The sequence below is a fragment of the Abramis brama genome (assembly GCF_963993115.1).
Source record: "Abramis brama genome assembly, chromosome: 7".
In the NCBI taxonomy this organism is placed as follows: Eukaryota; Metazoa; Chordata; class Actinopteri; order Cypriniformes; family Leuciscidae; genus Abramis; species Abramis brama.
Window position 1 is genome coordinate 32,775,844 of NC_139969.1, and position 25,736 is coordinate 32,801,579.

General features: G+C 37.2%; 2 protein-coding genes across 3 annotated transcripts; both read right to left on the reverse strand.

Annotated features, from left to right (window-relative positions):
• Nucleotides 1–6,518: 6,518 nt before the first annotated feature.
• Nucleotides 6,519–13,917, reverse strand: saga (S-antigen; retina and pineal gland (arrestin) a). 2 transcript variants are annotated; one of them, XM_084119503.1, is made up of 14 exons: nucleotides 13,730–13,917; nucleotides 13,332–13,392; nucleotides 11,964–12,024; nucleotides 11,828–11,872; nucleotides 11,536–11,735; nucleotides 9,996–10,055; nucleotides 9,747–9,814; nucleotides 9,270–9,405; nucleotides 9,042–9,126; nucleotides 8,124–8,196; nucleotides 7,904–8,041; nucleotides 7,722–7,799; nucleotides 7,589–7,603; nucleotides 6,519–6,622 (listed from the first exon to the last, which is right to left on the reverse strand). In XM_084119503.1, exons 2-14 carry the CDS (start codon nucleotides 13,377–13,379, stop codon nucleotides 6,544–6,546), a joined length of 1,086 nt encoding a protein of 361 aa, XP_083975629.1. In that variant the 5' UTR covers nucleotides 13,380–13,392; nucleotides 13,730–13,917; the 3' UTR covers nucleotides 6,519–6,543. The 2 variants fall into 2 exon arrangements, with proteins under 2 accessions (XP_083975629.1, XP_083975630.1); XM_084119504.1 differs by lacking the exons at nucleotides 13,332–13,392; nucleotides 13,730–13,917 and having other exon boundaries at nucleotides 11,536–11,737; nucleotides 11,829–11,872.
• Nucleotides 13,918–17,521: 3,604 nt separating this feature from the next.
• Nucleotides 17,522–22,580, reverse strand: cldn15la (claudin 15-like a). Its single transcript, XM_084119512.1, has 5 exons — nucleotides 22,217–22,580; nucleotides 20,911–21,075; nucleotides 20,717–20,798; nucleotides 19,934–20,047; nucleotides 17,522–18,391 (listed from the first exon to the last, which is right to left on the reverse strand). The coding sequence occupies exons 1-5, from the start codon at nucleotides 22,431–22,433 to the stop codon at nucleotides 18,310–18,312; spliced, it is 660 nt and encodes a 219-aa protein (XP_083975638.1). The 5' UTR covers nucleotides 22,434–22,580; the 3' UTR covers nucleotides 17,522–18,309.
• Between the last annotated feature and the right edge of the window lie 3,156 nt (nucleotides 22,581–25,736).

Consider the following 25,736-nt stretch of genomic DNA (forward strand, 5'->3'; position numbering starts at 1 on the left):
TATCTTAGTATCGCTTTGTAGCTCTTTATCCTTACTGTTTGACAGCAATTGTTTTCTTTGTCTTCTGTTTGTATTTTTCCTAAAGAATGTTAGTAGTACTTTTGAGAAAAGGTTGCTATTATATGTACCAACACATGTTCACCTACACAGAAGCATGTCGCTCAGGGTGTGGAAATTAGGGCACATAATAGGGTTAGCCATTCATCTTCTGTCATGCTTGGATCAGTGGCTTCAGTGTCCAGTGTTAGATTCATAATGAATTGTATGAATGAAGTAGACTCAGGTTGCATTAATATGTGGAAAAATGAGCTGTTGCCTTACAATTTTCTTTGTATTAACTGTTTGACACTATGAGATCAAACTGAACACGTTTGTCTGAACACGTGAGAATGAGTTTGTATGGCCTAATGCTAACTGTTCTGTAGAGGCTGATGTCAAGCCATGATGAGCTAAAGTTTGTCTCACTTACTTATTGAACCACTACAAAGTGAACAAGCCTCAATTTTCCTAATTCCTTAGTGTCAAGAATAGTACACTGTAAAATCCAACAGTGATTCTAACTAAAACTTTTTAGTTAACTTTATGTAATGTCTTAACTTAATTGTAAAAATCTAGTAATCTGTACTATTCACATACTATGCTTTGTTTACTCAGAAAACCCAAGTTGAGATTAATTGTTCGGTTTGAGTGCGGTTTTTGAGGCGGGGAAATTCTTAATGGACTTTTCACTCATTTCCTCCACTTTTGCAGTTATTTTTCTCTGTTTGCATTCACTCATTTCCCAAAGTCATCTTGAAAGTTGAATTGTCAATACAGCTGAAAATTTGAGAGAACATCACATAAGTTGACTTCATAAATTGATGTTGATTTTCCTAAAATATTTTTAGTCACCATTATAGCGATTAGTAATCCCTTTGGTTGGGCACTTGGAACTTCATTTACTTTATTGCAATTATTTTCCCATTGATGCAGCGATGCAACAAGAAATCAGTTATTTGGTGTCAAAGGAAGAGAAGATATATATATATGTGTGTTTGTGTGTGTGTGAGAATGAATGATGTATGACATAACTATATTTCATGTCAATTAATGATCTTTTATAATTTTGTTGCTAACACTTATGTCCTAAACACCTTGTGAAACTTTTAACTGGGTTTATATAATCCCTCTATATTTGTGACAATCTTAAAATGATCAAAGTAAATGATCATACTTGAGTCACACAGACTTCAACATTCAGCATGCAAAACACAACTATGGTAACAATTCAATTTTATTTAAAGTAAATAATCAAGTACTCTCTACAGTTATTTTTTAGTTACTAGAACTCTTACTAACTAAACTAACTTTGTCAGTAGCACACACTATTCCTATTTCACTTTACTTGCTTTTTTTAAGGCAATCGGTTTCCTGATATTTTCCTAGTAATGTAAACTCTAATGAGAATTTAACACAACTAATGATTTTGATTCAACAGAACTTGATTAACTTGATTAACAAGTTTTCTACACAAATGTTATTAAGTTGTGCCAACTAAAAATGAATACACTTCTTTACATGGAAATTTTAAGGCAATTTTCTCACCCATATTAAAGTTTGTCTCTGAATGGAGACAAAAAATGCGGTCTTGCAACGGCAGTCTTCTCAAAAGGATTCAATTTCATTCTGGAGCATCTTATCTTAACATCAGCCAGATTCTTTTGGGAACAAGGAAGAGATGAAAACAATGAGGTAGGCTTTTGTTGGTTCGCTATTATTTTGATTATCATATTCCAGACATGTTGTCAGTCACTAATAAGGTCATTTTTCATGCAGGAGCCCAATGTTGGGTATAATGGGATATTATTTCCAGCCCCTCTGCTTTGTTTGCTGGCCTATGGGAGAGAGTCAGGTTCCCAAAGACCACTTATAAATTGATCTTTGCTTTAGTTGCACTGTTCAGTCCAAAAGTGCTTCAACCAGATGATGGGTCAAGACTTCTTCCAAATTGTAAGTATGTTTGATTGTCGCAAGAATGATTTGTGACAATATTGCTTTATATGCTGTTGTTTATTCTTCACTTGAAAATGTATTTTTTTTTTTTTTAGAAGTGCTGTTAGTTTGATAGACAAAAGGTGTGATTGGCATTCAAATAAATTATGCTTTAAAAAAAAAGATATGTAGAAGATGAATAGTTTGACAATAACAATTTTACACCCAGTGATATAAACGATCAATACATTATTATGAATAGCATCACATGTTTTCCACATTGCTTATGCCTGGATATGCTTTCGAGAGTAACAGCTGTTCAGCTGCGATGCCTCTTTAGTGTTTATTATCTGTTCCCTCCATCCCTTTTTTCTCAGATGATAAGAATAATTACAGGAGTCCTGGTCTCATTAGCCTTCTCATCTGGGATGACTATCGACCGAAGGGAGCTCCTAGTACCTCCACCCCCTGGCTCTCCTGATAGCCCCATTCCTCCTGATGACTACTTTGATGACTCTGCTGCAGTTAACAACCACATACCTATATTTGCCTATGATAATTACCCTATAGCAAAAGGAGGCAATCCCATAGCCAGAGGAGGACAGATTGTGCAATATGACGACTCATTAAATGGATATCCTTTACCCATGTTACCAATCCCGCCTGATAGGTATCCCATTCTACCAAAACCTCCGTTTGGGAACACAACTCAAGGATCTCGCACAGTGCCTACGGGACAAAAGCCAGACCTTTCGTACTGTGACATGCTGCTTGAGGCACCAGTGCCTCCACCTGTAGATCAAACGCCCTGGTTCTGTGTTTGCTCACATTGTAAAGGGGGTCCCAGTGGTCCAAAGGGGGACAAAGGAGATAGGGGACTGCCAGGTTATTAATTTGAACCAATTCTTAGTCACCCCATTGTATATGTATAATACAGCAGGAATTGAAGAGTAGATTTTCTTTTATTTCTTTGTTTTAGGTCTTCCCGGTAGTCCAGGATTAAGAGGCTTGCCAGGATTTCAAGGTTGCCCAGGGTTTAATGGTCATCAGGGACAAAAGGGTAAATACAGTCACTTTACTTCTATTCTAAAGACTCATTAAACCTAGTGTTACTGATACAGTTTACTTACAATAGAGTCACTAATCTACCTCTGAGAGTGATCTTGGCGATTGAGTACAAAACATAATGGAGTGTTTACATTTGATAAGAGGAGCATTGCCAATCATGCTTCCTTTTTTATTCCAAAAGGCCAAATAGGTGATATTGGTGAAAAAGGAGATCTGGGTCCATTTGGCTTTACAGGACTCAAAGGACAGAGAAGCCCCAAGGGTAAGTTAGTAAACAGTTTTAGCAATTTAACAAAATAAAAAAAAATAAGGTCACCAACTTTTTAAACATTTTGTCCTAGGTGATAAAGGGGACAGTGGTGTGGATGGAAATCCAGGACAGCAGGGCTCACCTGGTGAATCAGGACAGTGCCCAGCAATTTGTTACTCAATCCAGGGACCTCCAGGAGAACTTGGCCAACCTGGTATGACAGGGGAAAAAGGACTTCCAGGGTTGGGAGGAAGTCCGGGGTCGAAGGGCCAGAAAGGGGATTTGGGGGATGTTGGTCCACATGGAGCTCCAGGTTTAAATGGGCAGAAAGGAGATCAGGGAGAAACGGGTGAGTGTCACTGCAAGGATGGGGTAGACGGTGCAAATGGAATGATCGGAATACCAGGACTAAAAGGTGGCAAAGGGGACACTGGCCAACAAGGTGCAGCAGGGGTAAACGGAGACAAGGGGAAAAAAGGGGATCCTGGGGTAATGGGTGCTCCTGGCCCTTGCTCTCAACCAATTCAGTCTGCTTTTTTAGCAGCACTAAGCAGCAGTTACCCACAGCCAGATTTGCCAGTTCCTTTTACTAATGTCTTTTACAACAGAGAATTTAATTTTGACCCCTTTAGAGGCATCTACAGGGCTCCCATCAATGGTACCTATGTCATTAACTACTACTTGGTTGTCTTCAGTAAAGTGCTCAAAGTGGGGCTCTTCCACAACTTCAGACCTGTCCTCAAAAGTACAGGGTCAACAGATCTTGGAACAACTTCTCAACAGGTGGTCCTGCATCTTAACATGGGTGATGAAGTTTGGCTACAGGTGAGAGATGCCGATTCCAACGGGATGTATTCCAGTAGTGAGTGCAGCAGTACCTTCTCTGGCTTCCTGCTGTACCCAGACAGCTGTGATATCCCAATGTCACGGGATTTACCAGATCCTATAACCGGAACATACAGCTGGGGTGAATTAGAGGAACCTACTACCACTCTTGCTCCAGATGTCCAGTCTTGATGTAACACCTCCCTAGCATATTTGGTAAATTCTAAGTAAATTTAATATAGTAGGAGTTATAATAATAATAATAATAATAATTATAATGATAAATATTTAGACAGTCACATGTTTAGTCCAGAAAGGGATAGTTCACCCAAAAATCATTTGCTCACCCTTATGTTGTTCCAAACCTATTTGAGTTTCTGTCTTCTGCTGAACACAAAATAATATATTTTGAAGAATGTTGGTAACCAGACAATTGACAGTAGCCATTGACTTCCAAAGTATTTTTTTCCTACTATGGAAGTCAATGGCTACGTCAACTGTCTGGTTACCAACATTAGTTCAACAGAAGAAAGAGATTCCTACAGGTTTGGAACAACATGACGGTGAGTAAATTATTACAAAATATTTATTTTTGAGTGAACTATCTCTTTAAGTAAAGCTTTTGAAAGGTAAGGTTCTTCTACATATTAAAGTAATGCACATGTTAAATTATATTAAATGGATTCTACATATGTGCAGTATCGCTACATTAGATTTTTATTCAAATATGTGGTTTATATGGGGGCATTGCCTGCATGTGCTACCTCACGTTTTCAACATATATCATTGTGGAAAAAAAAAATGTATTTCCTTTTGTACAAGTGTAAACTCCTGTTGGCCTGCTCATGCAATCCTCGTAATGTTGAATTATGTCTGCTGAAATGACAGCAAAACATAGGCAAATTGTTTTGTCAGGATGTCTGAGCAGATGCATCTTTTTAATTAATTTTACTTATGTATAATTACAATTATATTAAAACTTTTAGTTATGATTTTGTTTACATAATGCATGAGTGAGAGAGGATAAAGCCCACTGCTCAATGTACTTTATCTGAGAGATAGAGAGTAACAAACAAATGTTCTAGATGAGCTGCTCAACTGCGGTTGTTTGAAGCTAACAGAAGCTTAATGAGGTCAATAGGAGTACGAAGAGCCATTGTAAGCAACAGTAAGCAAGCTAACTGCTGTTGAAATAAGATATTTACAGATTTCTCCTTTATCATTGTGCATAGAGAAAATAAAGATTTTATTTACAACTATCAGTTGACAATCAACTTTACCTGAGAAATTGTGATATTACATATCGTTATTGAGATTAATATAAAAAAGTATTTATTCAGTCATTTTGGTCTGTATTGACTCTATTGAACTTTATCTATTTTCAATAAATATGGATTAAATACATTTGTCCTTGCACCTTGCCTGTAGTCTGTAATGTTGAAAATCATATTTGGAAAAAAGATCCAGTTACAGTGTCTGTATGAATACTGTTATTTTATAAATAAAAACGAACAAGAACTGTTTTTTTTTTTTGTCCAAACCTTTGTGGTGTTTGTACGATAGAATTTACCTTCTTCATCATGCTTTCATAAACTGAACATCTAGCTACAGCACAGTATTTTATTATAATACACTATTTTATAACAATGCATTTACTTACACTAAAGAATGTTTGACAATAAAATTGTCCGGCTCGATAAGACCAATATGTGTAGCTTTATATCACAAAGTGTGTTGCAACTAAAAAATAAAAAAAAAACACACACACAGCTAGGACTTTATGTAGTTTTATACTATTGTTGTGTAGTCACCAAATTCCAGCAAAGCAGTTTCTTTCAAAGATATACACCAAAATGTCTACAGACTGGTCTCTAGAGAACTATATATTTGGAAATTGTTCAAATTGACAATAACTTTATCTGCTAATAACAGTCCAGAGCAGTGCTCTATTTCAGTGATGCTCTCTGTATGATTGTCTATTTTGAACAGCCTTAAATATGTAAATATGCTTCAAGAACTGTTTGACTTCTACATGCATTCCTCAATTCTCGGCAGGTGATACGTTTCCCTCATCCTCATCCTCGGGCATGCCTTTCAAGTAGGTACGCTTAAACTCCTCAAATACCACTTCATCCTCCAATTCGCTACAAACAGCCACACGGTCACATAAAAAGGACAAGAAGCAGATACATTACACATATATTATTGAAGGTACATAAAAATGAGTTATTATTAAATAAAAAAAGATAATTTAAATTTGAATCCTAATTCTTGAACATGCAGAGTAAACTGTTTAAATCATGACTGACCTTTCTTTCACTTCAAGAGGCAATAAAGAGAAACAACATTTTTAAGGAGTTGCTTATATATAATTGTATGTGAACCACAAAATATTTAAGAGACAGATAAAAGAACATGCGTAAGGACATTCATGCATGTTCGTATTTAATAATACCTGCGTCAGGCTTCGGGTGCATAAGCTGGAAAGGGAGCTCCACTCCAACCTCACTGATATATCAAAACACAAAAAAAAGTTGGTCTCACTTTATATTATATTATATATATTATATACACCTGTATCCTACATCAGTAGCAGCAATACAAGCAATCACAGTTAGTACATTGTACTTATTTTTTGTACATAGTACAAATGTAAAGTTTGTTCAAAGTACATAGTAGTTAAGGACACCTAATATAAAGTGTGACCAAAAAGTTTTTTTACTAGATTTAAATAAGATTTTGAATCTCAGATTTTGTCATATGTTCGTTGGCTGCGTCCGAAATCGAATGCTTCCCTACTATATAGTATGCGAAAAACAGTACACCAAAAGAGTAGGCTAGTATGTCCGAATATTTGGAAAAAGACAGTAGGGGAAAAGTCCTACTTCCGCTGAGATTACATTACTATCCCATTAGGCTACGGGAGAGGATTTATGAATGGAAGTGAAGGTCAACTGTGGCAACTGTGGTCACGTGAGAGTAACAAAATGGTGGATGTAGTATGTTCGAATTCATTCATACTAAGTTCAAATTAAGTACCTACTTAGTATGCGATTTTGGATGCAGCATCTGTGTTTGTCCATGAACTTTTGTTATACTTCCACTTCTGTATGCCATCTTTGTAGGCCTTTTTTAGTTTTTCATGTTGATTTTCTCCCCCAGGTGTGTTTTGTTATTCTCATTATCTTGTTAAGCTTGTTAGCCTGTGTGTATATATAGCCCTAGTGTTTCTCTTTTTGTTTTGTCAGTCAGAATTTCAGTTCCCTGCATTTTTTGGTTAACGGTTTGTGTGTTTATTGTTTTGTTTGTTGTACATTTTAACAAATACCCCTGCCTGCCATATATTCAGCTCCCTCGTGTTACAGATTTTCAATTAGGTCTCAGATTTTTGGACTCTACTACATATGCACACACATTAAAGCTTTATTGATATGGAATTCTCTGACTCCAAGATTGAAGAAATTTAATATTTACCTGGTTCCCATAATCCTATATGAAGAAGAAAAACAGAAAACATTAGGATGTATGTGACACACAACAGGTAAAACACACATCAAGCATGTGTGGTTTTATACTGTAGTAGAATATTGTGTATTGGGATACAAACCCTCCAACAATAAGCTTCACAACAATTCTGTAAGACACCATGATCCCCAGAACTTCCTTCAGGACTCCCTCTTTGATGCTGCAATAGAGCATTTAAACGTAGTAAACATTTGGAATGCATTAATGAAAGTTTTTTCCCCAATAAACTAAAGCAGCTCTCATTATCTTCACATGGGGACTCACATGCTTGAAGAGGCTAGATTGGTGTCTTCATGCTTCAGTTTTCCATCCAGTGCGATGCCATGCTTTTTTCTGTTATTGGCCATGAGGGGAAGCAAGGTGTAAACTTTGTCCAGTTTGGCACCTGAATCAACAGAGTCCCTGCACCAAATAGGAATCTTCAATCAGATTAATATGTATTGTTTTATTGGACTACATCTACATATCTGTATAAAATGATTACCCAGAGTCCTCTGTGGCCACTGTCTCATTATAACTGTCATTGGAGTACAGCACCACATTGGCGATTTGTTCCACTACAAGGCAAACAATCACAAGTGTGTTATTTTATATTTACAGCAGTCTGCTTGACTTATGACTGACTGTGTATACAAATATCGGTAACACTTTACAATAAGGTTCATTAGTTAACATTAGTTAATGTATTAACTAACATGAACTAACAATGAGCAATACATTTGTCACAGTATTTATTAATCTTTGTTAATGTTAGTTAATAAAAATACAGCTGTTCATTGTTTGTTCATGTTAGTTCACAGTGCATTAACTAATGTTAACAAATACAACCTTGATTTTAATGTATTAGTAAATGTTGAAATTAATATTAAGCAACATTAATAAATGCTGAAGAAGTATTGTTCATTCAAAAAACACATATATATCCAACGCTATTGACATGATATGAATTGGGGCAAAAATATCAGGGTGGAACAACTGTGCTGATATCATTAAAAGAATAAAACTAACTCTTGAAAAGAAAACCTTATAGTTTGGCATAATCTTTAATCATCTAAAAATATTATTTCTCAGAAAAAAACAGGGAAGAAGTTGCGTTAACATTTTATGAAAATTAGAAAAAAAAAATCTGCCAAATCAAAGTCATGTGGTTCAACCAACGTATAGAAACATGCTGAGAATTAAACCAGACAGAGAACTGTTTTATAGAGAGGACACCTTATGGGCAATTAGGGCCCTACGTGTCAAAATCAATGTCACTTTTTATAAAATGGCACGGTTTGTTCAGGTTGTAAAATAAATCAAACAAAAGAGTACATTTCAAAGAATTTGGCTCATTCATTTAAACTGAAACACTTATTTCTCGTGTCTACCAATTTATCAACACTTTCAAACTCGATCTTACCAGAAATAATGATGTTCTTCACATTTTTGTTGGAGTCATTCCTGATTTTGACACTTAAGTTGATGGGTTCCCCATGATAGTAAGTCTACAAGAAAAAAGTCTAAATCATTTAATTTAAGAAAAACTATGGTGCAACATTGCAAACTGTCATTCTTCATTTAAAAAGCAGTATAAAACGTTGCTAGAAAGATACATGCATGCTCGCCTGGTGGTCTGTTTGAAACCCACCTGTTTTTCTAAGTTTGCCTCCATATGCAGTGGTTTGTCAGACATGAGAAAGTCGCGGGTGGTCTGCACACAGGGAGCTGGTCCGAGCTGCTCTGGAGCGTACTGGACCTTGCGAATCGTCAAACATACTGTGCTCCTGATGGTGGTGGAGGGGAACAAGACATATTATTGTTGAGATCTATACCAAACAATGGTCTTCACTGCTCCACAGACTACATGAGGGAACCTGTGTTAACTTGTGGTAATATATATATATATATATATATATATATATATATATATATATATATATATATATATATATATATATATATATATATATATATATATATATATATATATATATATATATATATATATATATATATAAGCAAATCAGGATAATCAAAGTGGTACAAACAGATCAAGGTAGACCTGGATACAACACTGTTCCACCCGAATAGAGAATAAGAACAAAGAGTTGTAGGCTGGACTAACCGTTTGCGAACTTTTGCATTCTGGCTCTCAGCACAAAAGGCTTTCACCTCGAACTGAACAGCACAGTACTGTGAAAAAGTATAGATATGAAACCACTCAGAGGGCATATATCACGTACATACAAAATAAACAAGAATGTCAGAGAAAGACTGATGACATATTTGATATAACATATGTTGCACCATATCTTAAAACAAAATTTCTTCTTAGTTTAGCAGAATAGTTTGATGTTTGACAGTAAGATGTTACCTTTCCAGAATCTTTTGGGCTTGGCTGTATTCCTACTGAGCAGGGCAAGTTATCAGGGAACTAAAGAAACAGAAATATTCTTTATCAGGTCTTTCAATACACAAAAAGACATTGTTTTATATATCAAAATGAAATAGCACAGATGCACACACACACAAACTTGTCACAAATTATGTCATTATTAGGGTATTAGGTGGCGATACTAAATTTCACCCTAAGGTGTGAGCGAGACTGTAAATATAGGCCTGTGTCTGTGGATGTTAGCCCTGCAATGGACTGTCTATGCATCCTACAGCCAGAGACGGTGGGATAGGCACAACGCACAAGCAGTTTAGAGAATGGATGCAGGTCATTATTACAACTGAATGCAAACAAAAAAGTATGACCTGATGAAGTTCCTTGCCAGTGTTGCCTCGGGGTTGCTTGGGGACACTTAAAGGGTTAGTTCACCCAACAATTAAAATTCTGTCATTAATTACTCACCCTCATGTCATTCCAAACCTGTAATCTTCAGAACACATTAAGATTTTTTTATGAAATCTGAGAGCTTTCTGTCCCTCCATTGACAGCTACGCAACTTACACTTTGACGCTTTAAAAAGTTTGTAAAGAGATCGTAAAACTAATCCATATGAATTGAACGTTTTACTCCTAATTTTCTGAAGAAACTTGAGCGCTTTATGAACAGATTTAATTTAATCCTTTATTCACATATAAACATTGATCAGCGAACATAAACAGAAGCTCAACCGAACCTGCTTGACGCGCGAGAACAAACCTCATTGGTTCTTGCGGAAACGCGCTGCGTAACACGAGAATGATCGTAGTTTCATGATCTCTTTATGAACTTTTTGTCAGCTGTGTAGCTGTCAATGGAGGGACAGAAAGCTCTCAGATTTCATTTAAAAATATCTTTGTGTTCCTAAGATGAATGAAAGTCTTACAGGTTTGGAACGACATGAAGGTGATTAATTAATGACAGAATTCTCATTTTTGGGTGAACTAACCGTTTAACATTCAACAATATTGTTGATTTGACTGCACTGACTATTGGATGAGAACTGAACTGAGCTGGACGACGACATAACTTTTTTTCTGCAGAACTGCTTTATAGATGAAACTAACTAATTTAATTGATGATCTTTACAACAGAACTGAATCAACACTGACTGAAATGATACTATTGTCTTTTAGAGCTGCTGTTCAGCCAAAATGAAGTCTGTTTGCATCATTTAATCATTTTCCTGATGCTTATCACTATAAAGCTGCTTCGAAACAATCTGAATTGTATAAAGCTCTATTTAAATAAAGGTTGAATTGACTGTGATGGTACCATGGTCTTTGTTGCACCTTGAAAAACATGTAAATACCATGGTACATGAATAAGGTGATGCGATTCAGTACCATAGTACCATTTCGGTTAAGCTGCTTTGATACAATCTGTATTGTAAAAAGCGCTATATAAATAAAGGTGACTTGACTTGACTTGACTTCTAATTTTGCAAGGAAAAGGTCTAATGTAATCACTTGACGATGCTTACTTCAAAGAAAAACGGGTAGGCATTGTCACCCAGTTTGCGCAGTAGTTTATCCTGAACCTTGGTGAGAATGCCCTGCTCTTTGTCCTGCAGTGGGGGGTAGATTTGCCGGGTGGCCATGTAGATCTCCCGTCTGAACGAGATGCCCATCACGTCCGTATCATCACGGCCGTATCGGAACACGCAGGACAAGCTGGCGTATGCTAGAGGGAGACACAATCACAAAGCGCTTCTCATTATAATACATCTGATTTATCCTCTGTTCAGTTTGTAAACTTTGAATGAATGTAGTGACCTTTTTTCCCTTTCAGCTGTTCAGGGTCAACAAGAAGGATGCCATCTGACGGAGAAGGAAAAGGTAAAAGTAAATGCAAGTTTTAAGAAAACTTGGTAAGTGCTTAAAATCACAGTAAAATTATTCTCTTACGTACCCACTGGATCCACTGAGTCAACACGGTCAACAAAGTCTCTCCTCCCCATATACACACCAACCTGATTCAAAAACACAACATATATTACTTAACAAGCCTAAAAGAGGAAAAGTCTTTTGTGTTGTTCTTTTTCCCAGGTCCACTTATCTAACATAAACAGACTAATAACCAATCACATCCCATGCATGTTGAACACACACTTTCCAATGCTTCTGTAGAGCCACAAATCATATTTTGCTGTGGCCGTTGTCCAGTTGCGGTAAGACTTTACAACAAGGTCTCATTTGCTAACATTAGTAAATGTAGGCCTGATTTCTAACATGAACTAACAATGAGCAATACATTTGTTGCAATATTTATTTATCTTTGTTAATGCTAGTTAATAAAAACCCAGCTGTCATTAATTGTCCATGTTAGTTCACAGTGCATTGACTAATGTTAACAACGAATGTATTAGTAAATGTTGAAATTAACATTAAATAAGATTACTAAATGCTGTAGAAGTATTGGTATTTCTTAGTTCATGTTAACTAAAGTAGTTAACTAATGTTAACAAATTAAACCTTATTGTAAAGTGTTACCATAAATCCTTGTCTGAGAAATGAGAAACACCTAAATAATTCTGCATTTCCCAGATTTTCTGTCAGCCATTTAGAAACAACTAGACAACCACATACAATCTAACAAGAAACCAAATGTACACCCGATCACACCTGCATGTGCAGCTTGTGAATTATTCTACTACAAGTAAACATTTTCCAATCAAAAGCATTATTATATATATACTGTATATATAGTCAACTCCAACAAGAATATCCCTGGTTCGAGTCCTGGATGAGTCAGGAAGCCTTTCTGTGTGGAGTTTGCATGCTCTCCCTGTGTGGGCTTCGGTTTCTCTTGGGTACTCCAGTTTCTTCCACAATCCATAAACATGCAGGATAGATGAAATGGAGACACTGAATTGCCAGTGAGTGAAAGTGTCCATCCATCCAGGGTATTTTCTTGCCTATGGTCTGAGAAGCTGTGAGAAGCTGTGATAGGCTTCCAGCATCCCCTCAACCCAACATAGGAAGGGTTTGGAGAATAGATGGATAGTCAACTCCACATATAGTCAACTCTAAAGGGGTTGATTCCTTGTATCAAAGTTTACTCTATTAATCAAGTCTAGTATTAAATGATTTTTTATCATCAATTTAGGCATCTTCTATTAATGACCATTTGAAAAGAAAGAATAAAAGTTCTTTTTGTAAAATTTGTAAAATTTTGTACCCTATTCATGCAAATATATTCTCTTTATTACTATATTAAGGTACTATATCCACCTGTATAGTTATGTTGATTATATTTTTGAAGTTGTCCTTAACTTACCGACTTGTCCTTGGATATTTTCTTGAAGACGACCTGTTTTGGACTCATTGTTGTTTAGAGACTTAAACAAGAACAAACAAACAAACAAACAAACAAAACAACAATAAATGAATGCTTAGATTAATGTCGAGCCAGTATGCAATGTAACCCTAACTGCAACAATCATTGCATGTAAGTCAATAACTTTCATTACAGAAAAAGTCCTTCAAGTTATACTGTACAATAATATTCTTCATATGTCATCTAGTAAACCTTAATCAAGGCTTTCCAACATCAGAGTGACATCAATACTCAGATTATTTTTTACATAACAGTGACATAAAATCAACATTACTCATGTCCCACATAACACCCAACAGAAGGTCCTTTAAATTCTACATGCATTATGAATTTCATACCTGGCAGTGATGATTTGACTAATTTGTGAGGTCTGCGGCTTGAGGACAGAGAAAGCAGTGACCCGTGGGGAGGAGATGGTATTTGTACTCAGGATGTGTATTGCCCAACTAATCAGGTTAGGCAGGGTTATAGCTAAAATCCCCTTCACACATTCTCCAGCTTTCCAAATAGACAGACGGATATGGATAGATAGCTTGCTGTGCTTTCTGCATGTGCTATACCTGCCTGAGCGGATTGGGTTGGTTCGCTTTAGTCAGCATTGGGGGAGATTACTAGGCACTGACACTTTGTGTACAAGCACTTTATTTGTCAGGGCAAGTCACGTGCCGAGAAATGTGGTCTCTCTCATGGTCTTTGTGTGTAAACAGCTCACTAGTTTATATGGTGGGAAATTTCAACATGTATACAAAATCAGTCAAAAATACAATTAGAAGTCAGTCTATAAAACAAATGCATTTGCACATTGTAACTGCGGAACTAATAAATAATCAATGTAATCAATAAAATAAACGTAAATAAAATAAAATGTAAATAAAAGTTTTAGTAACAGTATACTTCATTGGGCGGGAGTGTTTATCATTAAAAAAAATACAACTTTATTCGATGGTCCACTTTACACATTCTAGTAACTATAAGTAACTTTTCAACTACATGTCAATTAACAGTTTTTTATTTTGCAAACACTTTATTTTGATGCTCCCCCAACAGACTTTCTACTGACTATAAGTAATTTTGCAATTACAAGTCAACTTATTACCCGAACCCTAACACTAACAGTCTACTAGTACTAATACTCTGATGAGAGTTAGTAGACATATTGTGGATCATCGAAATAAAGTGTAACCTAAAACTCATGTTATATATGGATATACTCATGGATATATAATACATTCATAGAGATTTAATCAAAGGAGGCGATGCTCAGAGGTATTAATCATTGATAGTGTCTCAGTTATAATCCCAGACTGTCAGTGTCAGCAGTGTAAACACCTAGGAAGCTGAGGAGGGATTACCACCATGAAAGAGATGAAGTCATATTAGTGCTCAAGCCCTGAAAGGGCAAAGGCCTTATTGTTTTCCGTAGGATTATTCATTCTTCTTCTTATTAGGGCCCCAAAGGCGCGGAGGGACGGTTGTTTTTCTAAGGATTATTAATTTTTATTTTTTAAATCCCGACTTCTCTGGCACTTTTGGGGCCCTTATCATGCTTAAAAAACTCATGAAAACTGGCACACATGTTGGAATCGTATTAGGGCCGAACAGAAGCTGGTACTTGGGCGTGGCCGGGGGGATCCACAGCTCCCCCTTGAATGCTGTCCAAAAACTTGGTTCACATATTATACACACTTGCACGTACATGTATGAAACTCAGTTAACCATAGCATGCAGTGATCACTTTCTGCATTTTAAAAGATTTGGTAACACTTTAGAATACTGTTCCATCATTATTATTTTTTCTCTCCAGATAACCTACGTTGAGGGAGATTTTTTGGAGATATCTTTCTTTATTTTTTCTTTATTGGTTCGCTATTATTTTTACCTGCTTTGTTGTTTATTATGTTGGTTTCCCCTATCCTGTAGACCTGATTACCTCATTGGGTTAATTGATTGTATTAGGCCTTATTAGGCTAATTGAATTTTCTCTGATTATGGGTGGGACTTAACTTATAATGTGGTGTCATTCTCATTTTCTGTGTTACTTTGCCCTGAAGAAGACCATTTGTTGGTCGAAACATGTTGGCTCATGTATTTTTTTTAAATGACCTAAGCCATACAAAATAAAGGCTTTTTAACTTTATCCTTCTCCTCATTGAGTGCCTGGGACCTATTTTTTGTTTCTTTGGATTTTTTTCCCTACCCCAAGAGCACCTATCACGGACTTTATAACTTTACCGGAGCGCCGGGTTGAACCTCTTACAATGTATAACTACACAGGAACAAATGAGTAATGCATTATTAACAGTCTAGTAACTGCTATTAACTAACAAGAAACTCTGATTAAAAAAATTGTAAGTAATAGTGTTGAATGAGGAAGTTCACTATTAGTTAATCAACAACTACTATTTTTTCATATCTCCCAGAGGAGAGCTACTATACAGGTTAGGGAGTTGTCATGCTTTTCACTTTAGAATACTGATCCAAATAATTAGTAATTCCCTCTGAAGGATTTGGTAATACATTCAAACAGTCATTACTAGTGGGTTACCATGATCTTTACTTCAGAATTAATGGTCACACTTTAGTTTATAGGGTCCAATTATCACTATCAACTAACTATTAACTACAACTTTTGCCTCAATAAACCCCAAATTACTGCTTATTAATAGCTTGTAGGTATTTGGTAGGAATTGGGTAGAATATGGTCATGCAGAATAAGGAATTAATATGTGCTTTATAAGTAATAATAAACAGCCAAAATCCTAGTTATATGCATGCTAATAAGCAACTAATAGTGAGAATTGGACCCTAAACTATAGTGTTACCGAATTAATTATACATTATGCATTATTCATGTTAATTATGAACCTGTATATATAGTGGTTCTCCTCTGGGAGGTATGGAAAAAAGAGTAGTTATTGATGAGCTAATGTGAATATCACATTTGAGACACCACTATTACTTAATTAGTTAATCAAAGTTTCTTGTTAGTTAATGGTAGTTACTAGAGTGTTAATAGGGCATTACTCATTTGTTCCTGTGTTCATTGACGATGGAACAGTATTGTAAAGTGTTACCAGAAATGTATATATATATATATATATATATATATATATATATATATATATATATATATATATATATATATATATATATATATATATTCCAGTTTGTGGTCATTTGTGTTAGGTTAGGTTTTCATTCTGTTTTATGGACTTTTCATTTGTAACTCCTTTTCCTGTGTTCTGTTCCTGTTTCCTTTGTTCCCCACATTACCGCTCTTCATTTGTTGTCATGGTTACTGTAGTTTTTGATAGACATAAACACAGAAGTTGTGTTGCTCCGTATACTTAGTTTATTGAACTGCCCTCTCCACATCTGTGCTCTCTGTTCCACGTCATAGGAGGAGGGGCTGGCCTTAAAGGGAAACACCACATAACTCTACATTTACTAGTGATGTTGCACACCTGGTTCTGGTTAAGTTTGTCATTTAGTCCTGTATATTTAAGCCCTGAATTTGGTTCAGTTCATTGTCCTGTATTGTTTTTGAGTTTAAGTCAAAGCTGTTACGTTTTGTAGGCTACTCCTGCGATTCCTGTATTTTTGTCCTGTATTCCTTTGTTTTGTTTATTAATAAAGTTTAATAGCTGATATTGAGATCCACCTATCTCTGCTCTTCCATCATCTTCGTCTGCATGGCCCAACGTAAGACTTTGATTTCAGTTTTCCATTTGAATCGAAACTAGTTTAGCTTTACAGGGATTACACTTTGAAAGATATGATGTGATGTGGTAATTGGCAACATTTATCCATTCATTTTCAGAAATCAGAACCATAAAATTATCAATTAAAAATTATTTATTCACATTTCATTTTTGACATATTGTGTAGTTAATTGGGCATTGGATCTACTCAAACTAAGCATGTTTAGAGGAGAAGGGCTAGTTGTTACATTAGGAAGTTGTCTCAAAGGCTATTTCTCAGTAACTATATGATTTTATATATTTTATTAAATGTTTCATTATAAATCATATTTTATATGTATTATATAAATTTGTGAAATCTGACATTCTCCTAATTACATGTCCAATATCATCATATCTTTATGAACACATGTGGGATACATTATGATTGTGTAGAAGTCATTATTGTTTTATTTAAACAGCTGGTCCCAAATACCAAATACAATGTGACAACATGCCCTGCCAGCTATCATGTGCTCACGTGTGTTTGTTTCCTAGGGTAATAACAGTGTAAATGTTACAAAGTCTTTCTGTAGCCAATGTGTAATGTAAGTTTCCATAGAGAAATTACATTTCAAAAATGAACCTACGAGGAGAAATATTCTCTGCAGTAAAAAGTCTCCCCATACATAAAAACACAAGTTTAAACACTATGGTAAAATATCTAGGTAACACTTTACAATAAGGTTCATTAGTTAAAATTAGTTAATGTATTAACTAACATGAACTAACCATGAGCATTTGCTTATCGTTGTTAACATTAGTTAATAAAAAAAACAGCTGTTAATTGTTAGTTAACAGTGCATTAACTAATGTTAACAAGATTTTAATAAAGTATTAGTAAATGTTGAAATTAACATTAACAAAGATTAATAAATGCTGTATACGTGCAGTTCATTATTAGTTCATGTTAACTAATGGAGTTAACTAATGTTCACTAACAAACCTTATTGTAAAGTGTTACCAATATCTAGATATCTTAATTCACAGAACATATTTTATTCCTGAAGTTCAGCATTCATGACAATTTAAGTGATCTTTACATTTGTCATGATTTAGTCCTAAAACAACAACAACAACAAAGAAAAAGTAGCAAAAACATAATTGAGTAAAACAACGTAACAAAAGTTCAGCCTTGTTAATATGGGTGGGTAATATGGGTGGGTAATATAGGTGTCTCAAACGAAAGCTTTTGACATCTCTGCAGTAGATGGAGCGGGAGTATAGATTGTCTTTGGCTTTCCACCTGGGTAGTATGCCCTGTTAAAAAGAGAAAAAAACATCATCAAGTGTTCAAAAAACAGCAAGATTAGAAATATAAGGAGTAAAAAATACTATGACAATGTTTCCAGTTTTACAGAATGCCTGTTTATTACGTATAACTGTATATTTCATTACGTGATATGATGTTAATATACCTACTTTATACCTTATACTTTATAATACCTACTAAGCAAAATCTGCATTTTTACCTTACAATATACTGATATCCACCACAATAATACAGGTGGCAGGTTTATTGTAAGCTGCCTGTTCATAGCACGGTCAATACTCATGTATAGACATTTACTAAATAGACTATTACATAGACTATTACTGGCCCACAAATGGCCCAGCCTTCCCCAACACGCCTCCCCTCCAGCCGCGCTGCTCCCGCAGGTCATCAGACGGATCAGGGAGGACAGACACGCAGTCCTTCTGGTGGGTCCTCTGGCGGAACCAACCGTGGTTCCCAGAGTTGACACAGCTGCACTCAGCCGCCCCGTTGTGGGCCCTTCACCTCTGGCCTCTTGAGAGTCGTGAACACTATATCTGAGGCTAGAACCCCGTCACAAGACTGAGCACTGAGGAGCTCTTCGCGTGCTTCGTTGGCCACACCAAAGGTCATCCGGTCACAAAGAAAAGACTGTCCCACTGGATAGTGGATGCGATTGCGTTGGCCTACGCTTCCAATTGGAGTTAAAGCACACTCCACCAGAGGCATGGCCTCATCCTGGGTATGGTCCAGCGGAGTGTCTATTGGCGACATTTGTGCGGCGGCCGGCTGGTCCTCTCCATCCACATTCACCAGATTCTATAACCTGGATGTCCCTTGTAAGCACAGGTACTGTCTGTGTAAGCTGGCCATTGACCTCTACGTGAGCTCAACCTGCTAGAACCCCCCATGCGAGTCCCATGTTGTTGGGCTTTATATTACCCTATCTTAGCCTTGGCACCCTTGGGCCCTTATTCATATGTCTTGGGCCAGGGCCCCAGAATGATTGTCGTTTTGTAGTTCTAAGCATGGCGCGATTGGATGAGTGAACCCTATCCAAAGGGAACATACTCAGTTACTAATGTAACCTCGGTTCCCTGAGATAACTGGAATGAGTACTGCGTCACTGGCCATGCTTTCACGCTGCACGACTCAGTCAGATTAACCTGATTCCCTATGGCAGAATGGCAGGCTTTCTCCCCATAGGTTCGTGCAGCCCCACTTCTCAGCCATTGGTTCCTGCAGTTTTACTGCGTTATTCTATAATCTTCAGTAATCAGAAGAAAAAAAATCCCATTTCGTCTAGCGACGCAGTACTTGTTGCAGTTATCTCAGGGAACCGAAGTTACATCAGTAACCAAGTACATTTTTCCTTGCAACAAAATCCCATACATTTGACAGTATTTTACAGTAAAATAATGTGATGTTAAACCATTCACAGTTTTTCCACAGTATATGGTAAGGTAACTTAAAGTTAACCAGTTAACTAATTTTTCTGGTTAAATTTTTTTTACAGTGTAGAGAATTGTCTTGTGTGTGATATTTACCCTTTGTCTTTCGCTTGAGAGGCTCTTTTAAAGGCACTGCACTCAAATGCACCACCCAGGATACACAGCGCTGCACCAGCCCAACCTATATAGAGACCAGTACCCAGCTCAAATCTGCAAACAAAGGCAGATAGTTAGGTGTATGTGGCTACTTAACAATATATCTGGAACAAATTTGTATCCGAAAGTGTGCTAAACCTGACAATAGGCTACTCCGTTTGAGGATGTCCTAATTTGTAAAACACAATGTACTTGATATATAATGAGTTGCCATCTATGTTTCTGTTGATTTCTTAGTCTGATGATTCAGTGGGGAGTCATATGTGTTTTATAAGGGTTGGAGCTAAACTCTGCAGGACAGTGGCCCTTCAGGAGCGGAATTTGACACCATTACCCTAGAGCAGGAGTGTCCAAACTCGGTCCTGGAGGGCCACTGTCCTAGAGTGTTTGGCTCCAACTTTCCTCAACACACCTGCCTAGAGGATACTACAATGCCAAGTAAGACATTGATTAGCTGGTTCAGGTGAGTTAAATTGGGGTTAGAGCTGAACTCTGCACTACGGTAGCCCTCCAGGAGCAGAATTGGATTCCCCTGGTTTAGAGGGTCATAGAGGGTCAATTGTAGAAATGCAGAACGTTTTCTGTAAGTGTTACAGTTAGAATGTAGATTAGAGTTAGGTCATATTAATTAGCTGTATGAAAACAGAAGTCTATGGAATGTCCCCATTTAGATAAGTAAATGTGTGTGCATTTAAGAATGTGTGTGAATGTGAGTCTTCTCACCTGACGCCTCCATAGAACGGGTCATTGAATTCTTGAACAATCCGTGCAGCGTACCAAGATACAGCCACCATAGTGCAAAGACCTATGGAGATATAAATATTTCTCAATTATTATAGATGCTAAATAGGTGGAAACATGCAGACAACTAAACAATAGAAACTGCATATTCATATGGACAATGTATTTCTGTTTACCTGCAAGGGTGAAGATAATGCCGCCAATGGCCATAGTCTTGCCTTTTGCCTCATCTGTTTTTGACCCAAACTTAATGCATTTTAGCCCCATGGTAGATAAAATTATACCGACCAGCCCCATAATCAGGGCGATGATCGTTAATGCTCGACATGCTTGAATATGAACTGAAAACAAGAAGGACAAAAAAAAACAAAGAGTTTAGTCTTTGATTTTTGAGTTTAGAGTTTAGTCTTCTTTTATAGCCTACTGTAACTTTGGTGTGTGCAGGTTTACCGTTACAATATAGTTCAGACTTTCATCGTATCTAAAATTTGGTAAAGTGTTTATAAAATGATGCATATAAAAGGTTATCATTAATCATTATAGTGGTCTTTGTTATGATTGGCATCATTGATCTATGGTAGTGATAGGTGCTTTCATTAACACTGCATCATGAAGCTTCTAAACCTTTTTGAATAATTTTTTTTGAATCAGTGCTTCAAAGCGCGCATCAAACTGGCCTATGTAGCCTACAGCAAACATCATATACTGTTTCAAAACGTTTTAGAGATTCAGTGGTTCTGCCGCTAGGGGCATTGAACTGGTAAACCCATGCATGAACTAGTGTATAATATGGTTTTAACTGATCTTGCGTCAGTTTTATTAATATAGATTAAGTTTTAATGACAAAAACAGTGAGTATGTGTTAGAGTGCTTCAAAACACTTAGAAAATAAAGATTCCAAAAGGAGGTTTTAGCAGCAATTTCATAGAAGAACCATTTTTGGTTCCACAAAGAACCTTTCAGTGATCAGATCTTAAAATAACTATTTTTATAGTGTGAAGAACATTTTAAAAATGGAAAGAAAAATTTTCCACAGTGAAGCATTTGCTGATTATAATAGTTCCATTGATATACAATGTTCTTCGCAGAACCATGATTTTTAAGATTAAATCATTTTGCAAAGCAATTGTTTTAATTGTTTCGGAGTCTCAAAAAGCTCTGTTTCTTCGATTACTAGTGTATATGTCATTTATTATCATTTAATAAAAGCCAGTAATACTTGAAAAATAAAATCAAGAGATAAAAGTGGATGTAGGCAGTTCTCCATATTGTTACAACACAAAATGGCTGCCAGAGATTGAACAATGGAGAAAGAGTTTTACCAAGTTCCAGGTCCAAGTATAGTTCCTCAAAAATCCAATGCAAGATTCTTAAACAGTCTTGTATACGTTTATATTCATGATAGGAATTAATTACTCTTAAGGTGTGCTGATTTTACAGAGCAAGCCTAATAACCTGATTTCATTTTAAATTGGTTCCTACCTGGCAAGGCTAACATGGATTGAAAGTCTTGGCAGTTGGCCTTTCCAGTGCTGTCCTCGCCGCAGGCATGCCATAGGTTCTCATAGAGGCGGTTTGAAACGATTACGGTGCCTTGAACACTAGATATCTTCCAGTAGTCATTAGCCACAGCAAGGCCAGTAACCACCCAGCCGATCAAACACATGAAAAATCCAGTCACCTCTAATGCTGTTGACATTTTTACCCTTCGCACACAAAGTGAGTGTAATAGAAGATGGATAGAAAATTATAGGCTAGAATAATGTGCTAGAATAGTCCTGTGAACCTTTCTCTACTCCAGAAAACCAAGTTTGAATTTTTCTTCCGTTGAGCAGCAGGACTTCAACCTTTGTGGAGGGTCATAAAGCCATTGCCGCACCCAAGAACCCACTCAGCTAATGATAATGATGACGGTTGATGATGGGTGTGATCGTTTCATATAGTGAGACACACATTTACTCTGGTCACACCATTACCATATATAGTTATCATATGATTATAGTCTCTTTCTGTGATTATATCAAAACTAATGTAATAAATATTGCATAAAAATAGAGCCTACGACAACCTGAGAGTGTGACTGGCTCTTTTAGTCACCAAATTATTTATCCATCAATCCATTTTCCTAACTGATTGTCCTATGTATTATCGCGGATGCTGGGACTATCCCTGCGTCTCGAGAAAGTCCATCGTCAGGATAACACACTAAACTTTACACACTCAGTCACCGATTCAGTGGAAAACTATAAAAAGATCCACTAACAGCATGTACCAATATGTGTTTAATATAATTTAAACATTTTTCAGAGAAATCTCATATCAGTGTAATACTGGTGCTAGTGGTATTGTATTGTATTGTATTGCATAATTATTGTGAGCATAGTGAGTGTGGTAATAGATCAAAAGAGAAACTAAAATGTCATTGCCAGTGACTGAGGGAACTGAAAAAAAAAAAAAAATCCCTTTATGGATGGGATAGCTCACTGGATAATCCCCTTATACATTACTTGATGACAAAAGTTGCCAGGACGTACTTATGTAGGACGCAGAGTTTGTTTCATACCGGAAAACATTCCAAATTGATACCATATCAGTTCAGACAATATTGAAAATATTGGAAAATATTGTCTCATTGATCCACATTTCATGGACTGCTTTCCGGATGGTTTTGCTGGGACACAATATTAATGGTCTTCTCTATGTAATATTTATGAGCAATACAAAGGGTGTCAGTTATACAAATGCTCCCCAGTGTACACACAGTACACACAGTAAGTGAGAGAACTTAATTTACAACAGGAATTAGCTTCAGGATTACATTTCAAGGATTTATTAAGTAAGTTTGTGGTAACTCTTTTAAAAAAACAAATTTGTCAGTTTCCCTTTTTATTAATGGTAGTTGATGCTGTGAAAAAAAAGCATATTCATAAATATAAATTAAAATGATGTCTCTCTCTTTGGTTTCACTGTAACCTGTTTTCAACATTTAGGACCATATTTGGGTCATATATCTTCATGGTTTTATGGCTTGCCAGTTAATGGTTGATTATCTTCAGAGCTCAAAGTCCAAGCTCTCTCAATAAACAGATGACTTCAGAGTTTCTTTGTTTTTCTCTCCCTCTTTTTCTCATTGCCAACCCATAATTTTTTCACTCTCTACCTCACTATCTATTGGAAGATAATAGTCTTAGTTTTTATTTTGTCATACAGATATCTATACTCATGTCCTCATAAAAGGCTATTAGCAGGTAGTGCAACTGTGTCATATGTAAATGAGCATTCTATAATTGCCAAAAAATTGTCTTAAATAAAAATGTAAAAGCTTTTAAGCAATTGAACATAACACAGAGACCACTGAGCTATTGCTTTAAGGGGCAACTGGGCAACACATATGATTACATTGTTATGTTTCAGAGACCTTGATGGGACGTTGTATAAGGTCAGAAAGGTAGGTTTGGGCTAAACCATTTAAGTCAAGTCAAGTCACCTTCATTTATATAGCGCTTTTTACAATACGGATTGTATCAAAGCAGCTTCACAGTGATAACATGAAAATAATACAACAAAGTTTGTTTCTACACGCAGGAGATAACGTACTCGGTTACTAGCATAACCTCGGTTCCCTGAGATAACGGGAACGAGTACTGCGTCTCTAGACGCAATGGGAAAACTCCTTTTTCTCCGATTTACTGAAGTTTTAATACAATCATGCAGTGAAACTTCATGAGCCAATGGCAGAGAGGAACGTGAAAGCTGACCAGAGCCCGCCGAATTGGGCAAGGGCAGCCCTCATGTAGAGGTCAGGGCTCCACTTACACAGACAGGACCCATGCTTGTAGCTTGGGGACCTCTAAGTTATAGAACCTAGTCAAGGTCGACAGAGATAACCAGCCGGCTGCCGCACAAATGTCACCAATGGAAACTCCGCTGGACCACACACAGGAAGAGGCCTTGCCTCTAGTGGAGTGTGCTTTAAATCCGATGGGGCATTGCAGGGCCATAGAAGTGTAAGCTAAAGCAATTGGGGCTCACAGAGAGAGCCTGCAAGTCACCCACTCGCTTGACCAATGCTAGGACTAGCAGGAGGGTGGTCTTCAGCGAAAAGGGTCATTAGTCGGCCAGCTGGAGTGGCTCGAAAGGAGAGCCCTGAGGGCTGTGGACAAGTCCCATGTGGGAACCATGAGGGGGGCGAGGCAGGTTTGGCCTCTTGGACCCTTTCAGAAAATGAATAACCAGGTTGTTCTTGCCCACCGACCAGCCGGCCACTGGAACGTGGAAAGCTGCAATGGCCGCCACATAGACTTTGAGCGTGGAAGGGGTACGGCCCTTATCCAACAGCTCTTGAAGAAAAGACAGAACCTATGGGATGTCAGGGTCTTGGGAAAGGAGGTCCTTCCTCAAAGGAATTGACCACAGAGCTGCTGAGAGCAGCTGTGTCAACTCCAGGAACCACGGTTGGTTTCACCAGAGGGGGGCCACCAGAAGGACTGTGCATCTGTTCTCCCTGATCCGTCTGATGACCTGAGGGAGCAGCGCATCCGGGAGAAATGCGTAAAGGGGACGGTTTTGCCATTCGTGGGCCAGCGAGTCACTGTCCTTTGAAAAATAAAGTTGGCAGTGAGAGTTGTCTTTTGAGACAAAGAGGTCAACCTCTGCCTTCCCGAAGACACTCCATGTAATTTGAACCGTCTGGGGATGGAGCGTCCACTCTTCTTCTGAGGAGACTTTGCCCCTGGACAGCATGTCTGCCCCTAGGTTCAGCCTGCCCAGCATGTGTCGCTCTTAGCAAGCGCAGGTTGGATTGTGCCCATAAGAGGAGGCGTCTCACCAGTCTGTACAGAGGCCTCGTTCTGAGTCTGCCTTGGCGGTTTATGTAGGACACCACTGCTCTGTTGTTCGAGCGGACTAAGACATGGTGTCCTTTCAGATCCGGCAGGAAGGTTCTGAAGGCCAGACAAACTGCCAGCATTTCCAGGCAGCTGATGTTAAACCACTTCTCCGC

Bases quoted from the DNA above. Each gene is read 5' to 3' on its own strand.
- saga (XM_084119503.1), bottom strand. From the start codon at position 13,379: ATGAGTCCAAAACAGGTCGTCTTCAAGAAAATATCCAAGGACAAGTCG. The intron at 11,873-11,963 runs GTACGTAAGAGA...CTTCTCCGTCAG, and splicing joins TGACTCAGTGGATCCAGTGG to ATGGCATCCTTCTTGTTGAC. The intron at 10,056-11,535 runs GTAAGCATCGTC...CTGTTTCTTTAG, and splicing joins CCTACCCGTTTTTCTTTGAA to TTCCCTGATAACTTGCCCTG.
- cldn15la (XM_084119512.1), bottom strand. From the start codon at position 22,433: ATGTCAACAGCATTAGAGGTGACTGGATTTTTCATGTGTTTGATCGGC. The intron at 21,076-22,216 runs GTAGGAACCAAT...TCTTGTTTTCAG, and splicing joins ATCCATGTTAGCCTTGCCAG to TTCATATTCAAGCATGTCGA. The intron at 20,799-20,910 runs GTAAACAGAAAT...ATATCTCCATAG, and splicing joins CATTATCTTCACCCTTGCAG to GTCTTTGCACTATGGTGGCT.